Source organism: Charadrius vociferus, unplaced genomic scaffold (genome assembly GCF_000708025.1).
Source record: "Charadrius vociferus isolate BGI_N301 unplaced genomic scaffold, ASM70802v2 scaffold251, whole genome shotgun sequence".
NCBI lineage: Eukaryota > Metazoa > Chordata > Aves > Charadriiformes > Charadriidae > Charadrius > Charadrius vociferus.
Window position 1 is genome coordinate 2,298,585 of NW_009646963.1, and position 6,000 is coordinate 2,304,584.

Sequence of the window (6,000 nt, forward strand, 5' to 3'; positions counted from 1 at the left end):
GAAAAGGAGGCTGAGGAGAGAACTTATAACTTTCTACAACTACCTGAAAAGAGGTTGTAGGGAGGTGGGGGTTGGTCTCTTTTCCCAAGTAGCAAGCGATGGGACAAGAGGAAATGGCCTCGAGTTGCACCAGGGGAGGTTTAGATTGGGTATTAGAAAAAATTTCTTCACAGAAAGCATTATTATACATTGGAACAGGCTTTCCAGAGATGCGGTTGAGTCACCATCCCTGGAGGTATTCAAATGACATGTAGATGTGGTACTTAGGGACATGGTTTAGTGGTGGACTTGGCAGTGTGAGGTTTGTGGTTGGACTTGATAATCTTAAAGGGTTTTTTCGAACCTAAATGATTCGATGATTCTGTCATTCAAACTGTTCGTCAGAACTCAGATTGAATATGCAGACCTGTCAGCTAACAAACATTTTCTTTTACTGGCAAGCTGACCAGTATTCAGATCACAGTTACTGAGGCACAACAAGCAGAGGACTGATTGATTCAGATTTTAAAAGACACTTTAAATACAAAACCAAATATTCAAGTAAGAAACTGGTTTTCTTTATGGAATAAAACTATTAGGAATTGGAGGCTACACAAGTATCTCTTATGCATTAAGGTTACATTCACATATAGGAGCTTGCTGAAAAAAGGAACAAGACTAGTACCTGATGCTTGTGATTTGCTAGTCATTGGAGTAGGCAGGCTCTGCTCCCGTGGGGCCTGTCCACCTTGGGAGTTCTTGTCCCACAGGTTCACATTCTTGTAGTTATAACTGCTAGGATCTCCCCACGCTGAAGTGCCATCATCAATATCCATTTTTCGACTGATTGACTGTGGAGAAGGTTCTTCCCAGCCACTAGGCTCCTCCTCTTTGGGGGCAGCTGGCTGTGGTCCACTGTTCCAGTTTGGGTTTTGAGGTCGCCCATTACTTGGAGTTGGGGGTGGTGGACCCCAGGAACCAGAAGACTCCTGCTGTTGCTGCTGGTGCTGATGCTGCTGCTTGTTCCAGGAGTTGGGCTGTCGACCCGTCTCATTCCATGTTGAAGTTCTTTTACAATCATCCCATCCACCCTTTGAAGCAGTGCTTGTATTTGCACCATTACCCCAAGTTCCAATCTCATTTTGCCCACCTTCACCCCAACCAGACACTGGCTTGTTTCCTGCACTTTCCCAGTTGCTGTTTTTTGTTTGGTCAACTTCCTCTCCCCAACCGTTCTTTCCAGAAGACCATCCTTGATTAGGTTGCCGTCCACCCCACCCCTGATCCTTACTAGAGCTGTCATTCCAAGAGGAAGATGATTTTTCTTCTGGCCTTCCTCCTCCCCAGTTAGAAGAATTGGGGTTCTTATAGTCATTCCATCCTCCAGTATTTTTGGGGTCCTTCCACTCCGTTGGGGTTGAGAGCTCACCCCATCCAGACTTGATTTGATTGCTTTGGCTGGGTACATCGCCCCAGCCCCCTGAGTTCTTTGTCTGTGTGGCAGAGCTCTCCCACCCCTCAGTTCCTTTATCCGACTTCCCCTCAGGCCGTGGCATCTCTTCAATATCCCATACGGTATCTTGCTTAATTTGAGTTTGGCCCCAGCCTGTGTTTGAAAGCACTCGGGGGTCCAAATCAGTCCTGCTCAGCAAAGTCTGCAAGACTGCCTGGCAATCAGGATGCGTAGGCCTATATGATCGCCGTCCAGAATTGTGACTGTCACTACTTCCTGCTTTGTGGTTGCTTCCAGTGCTTTGACCTCCAACCTCACTTCCTGCAGAGCTGGAAGATCTTCCCCAACAGGGAGCCTGGGAATTGCCTTGGTTTTCAGGAAGAGGGTGGCCTTTTTGATTGTCCCATGCTCCAGTGCTAGAATTTGGTTGGTTTGGACCACTCCATTCTCCAATCTTCAGTTCATCAGACCCAGACAGCTGTTTCCATTCTCCCTGAGAGACCCCAGATGTTACTTTGTTCCCTTCACCCCATTTGCTTTCATTCGCATGCTGAGGGCCAAAGTTCCAAGACCCACCACCCGTAGACCGGTTACTGTTATCCCAAGAATCACTTCTTGACCCATTAGGTTTTTGAACAGAAGTTCCTTTCCAGGAGTCCTCCCTATCCTTTCCATTGTTCCCATGGTTTCCAGAATTGCTCTGTCCAGAGACTGTGTCAGTTCCAGAAGACCCCCTAGCTGTACCCCAAGATCCAACACTCCCAGTCTTTCTTTCTCCAGTGCTTTGTGAAGGGGTGTCAGTGCTCCTGGAAGGGTTCCCCAAGCCCATTTCAAAGGGCATTCCCTTATTCTCCATAGGGTTTGGTGAACTTAAGTTCAAGGAGTTAGTGTTTCCATTTTTTGGTCCATCAGTGTTATGAATTTGAGCCTGTTCTCTGCCAGAGACAAAGTTAACACCCGCATTTTCCATCTTTGACTGCTGTTCCCTAGAGGTCTGACCTACTGTGCTAATCTGTGCATTGGAGCTACCACTATCAGATTCCAAAGTCCCTTTCCTAGAATTGCCCTCTTGAACCAGTGCCGGCCAAGCAGACGGGTTGCTATTTGGGTTAAAGTTGCTGAAGCCAGAACCGGGACCAATTCTATCTTGTCCACTCAAGTTCCTCCAATTACCTAGTCCATTGTTACTCTCGGCAGCAGGGTTGGAAGATTGAACAGATTTAGCCTTGGGATCAGATTTCCAGGCCCCAAGATTACATTCGTTTCCAGCGCTTCCAGACTGGCACTGGCTTCCTTTTCCTTTGTTACTAGTGGTGCTTCCTGGCAGAGCATTCTTCTCCAAGCCAGGGTTCGAGGCACTGTTGTTATCGGTGGTGTTTTCGGAAGAAGACTCAGCATCTTTGCTGGCAATACAAGGCCACTCTTCCATGTCAGACCCGTCTACAATCACCTTGTCCCAGATGTGAGTTGGGTTGGCGTTGGTGCCGCTGTTGGAGGAGGCTCCAGGACCCCAAGTGGAATTTGCATAATTTGAAGCAGCAGCACCTCCAATTGCTGAATCTAAAAAAAAAAAACAAAACCAAAAAAACCCCCACACCCAAAAAGGTCATTAATAATGAATATTATTTACAAGCACTGAACATGACATTTTTGACACCACTGATTACTGTGTTCATTAACAAGAACCCTTCCCTCAAATGTGTAACAAAGTTGCTTTGGAAGAACATCAGGCTGGAAAACACCATTGAAAATACCGATAAAAAACTTAAACTCCCCACAAGCATTTTGTGGGCAATGGAATTCACTGTTGACTCACTACTATGGCTAACAATCCAGCTCTAAGTCCAACATAATAATAACCCAGTTAATGAATATTACTGGTACTGGTTGTAGACTTTTCAAACACACATTTTTATGCTACATATAGAATAAGAATGTGTATATGCACACATTCATATGCATGTGTGTGTATACACAGTCAGCTGTTGGTCTGCTACTCAACTGACTCAAAGCAATTACAATTTATTACAGATCAAAAGATAAAAGATTGAAAACAAAAGGCATCTAATAAATATATAAAACTGAAGAAGTCTATCCCTCAGCTTCAGATATCTTTTTCAAGTTGATTTTGCTACTAGCAATTTCTTTCAACCCTTTGCAAAACAAATACAATTATTTCCAAAAGTTACTCTAAATCAGAAAAATAAAAAGCTACACAAATTACAATTTTCAAGTAGTAATGTGCAAGCTGTACTCAGTATTTAGCTACCCCACATTTGTGTCACTGCTATATTTACCCTAGAAACCACAGTGTGTGGTTTTGCAAGCACCTAAGCTGATCTCTCTGCCACTGGATGCAGGTTTCCTTCTCTCTCTCACCAGCTCTACACCTGCTTCAAGTTCCCCAAGTTTCACCTCTCATTTGTGACAGTTCTGATGGCAGTTAACCACTTTAACTAAGTCAACTGTATTCACTAACTGAATACAAAACTGTCCGTTTTTTGATGGGTTAGTTTCTTGCTGGCTTAGCACATTGTACAGGGTAACCTGCAAGTTCAGTGAACTTTGGAGTCACTATAAGGAAATTAGCAGAATGAATGACAATGAATAGAGCTCCCTTCTTTGATCTGTGGTGAACTACTATCATGCCCTATGTGGTATGACCACATGGATGAGATATTTGTATACAGTTTTAAAGCAGACATAAATTAACACAGTGCCACAATAGATGAAGCCTATTTCAGAGCTGGCAGCATGATGTCTGCATATATGCAGACATGTTATCATAACTAGTTTAAAACATCAGCCAAGAGTCCCTTGCCATCCACCATAATTATCTCTGATCCTCTAGAAGTCCATTAGTATTTCAATGTTGTTCTCTATATAGGGTTCCATTAATTTTTTCTATGTATTTTTGATACCAAGGGACCCTAAATTACCCTCACCACAAATTCCCAGTGATGAAGACTAAACACTCTGCCTTCTACAAAACCATGTACTGAACCCAAATACAGTACATTAATCTATTTATCCCATATACATAATATTGCTTGTAGTAATTTCATGACTATTTGACTCAGATACATCACCTCCCATCCACGTATCTCCCACAGGGACAAACTCTGTCATTAATTGAGGAATAGTCACCTAAGTTGTACTAAAACCATCCAAATGGTAGGTTTTACATAGTATAGTATTAATGATACGACAGTGCTTGATAACACACTATGATTGGCCCTGCCCATTCCTGCAATATTTCCCGGAGTACATAAAGCAGGTACCAGGTGGATTTATTAATCGAGCACCTCACGTGAAATCAGCAACCAGGTATAGGAAAGATCCTACGCTACTAGCTTCAAGACCATTCTTTCCCCCTACACTCCTAGCCCATCTTGCTCTTTTGCGCAATGTACTAATGTCTTATTCAGTTATCCCACCCAACTGGTTTAACTTACTTTGCAGAGCATAAAGTTCACAGTAACATATGCATCAGTATCGATACCCGAATATATATTGTTACTACCTAAATATATAGTTATTAATGCTTATACGACAGCTTCCATTAAAATAAGGCATAATGACCTTAAGAAAGTGGATTCCTTCCCTGCCCAAGTTCCTATCTTATATATTCAAAAGTGAAGACCACGATTTCTGGTTGCTAATACTTTTAATAGAAGATGGAACAGATCAGCTTTCAGTGCCTGTCTCAGGCTTCCAGTTCATTAGCTTAACCAATGGCCATCCACTGAATGCCTTCCATATCCCCCTTCATTCAGGGTCAGCAGTAAAGATCCAGACTTCACAGCAAGGTCAGAACTCTCTTGTAAGCTTTGAATACTGACAAACAGATGTTTGTCTTCATTCATGAAACCCTAGCCACCAAGATCCAAAAGACCAAGCAGTTCCCATGCACATTCTGTTCCTTCTGTTGCCTTAATGTGAAGTGCAAACTAAACAATAGCAAGGAAGTGTGACCCTACTATTATTTATATCTGGCTATCTTTCTAGTACAGCTAGTAACTCTTTTTTTTTTTCTTTTCGCAATTTAAAAACTTTTTGATTAGACTGATCACAGCAATAGCTTAAGCAGGACAGTCAAAGACAAGTTCTAAAGACTGGCAGGTTGCTTACTTTTGAACTTAGCAATGATTCAACAAATGAATGATGCACGGGCAGCTATGCACTTAGCAAGATGTTTACATAGGTGATTTTAACAGAGCATTTCACATTTCATTTCTGTGAAGACCCTCTAGAAGTATTAACATTGGGATGCTTGCTAACATAGCATCGTTATGGGGTTCTAATTCACAAGCGGCTGAATATGAGCCAGCAGTGTAGCCAGGTGGCTAAGAAAGCCAACGGCATCCTGGCTTGTATTAGAAATAGCGTGGCCAGCAGAAGTAGGGAGGTGATTGTGCCCCTGTACTCAGCACTGGTGAGGCCACACCTCTAGTATTGTGTCCAGTTTTGGGCACCTCAATACAAGAGAGATATCGAGGTGCTGGAGCAAGTGCAGAGGAGGGCAAGGAAGGTGGTGAAGGGCCTAGTAAACAAATCGTATGAAGAGC

At 43.0% G+C, this 6,000-nt stretch overlaps 1 protein-coding gene across 1 annotated transcript in view; it reads right to left on the reverse strand.

Annotated features, from left to right (window-relative positions):
- Positions 1–6,000, reverse strand: part of TNRC6B (trinucleotide repeat containing 6B) — a gene marked incomplete at its 5' end in the record, with an annotated part of 41,521 nt that overhangs the window by 32,100 nt on the left and 3,421 nt on the right. Inside the window, 1 exon segment of the mRNA XM_009895285.1 lies at positions 665–2,992. Within this exon segment, the coding sequence (XP_009893587.1) occupies positions 665–2,992 (2,328 nt within the window).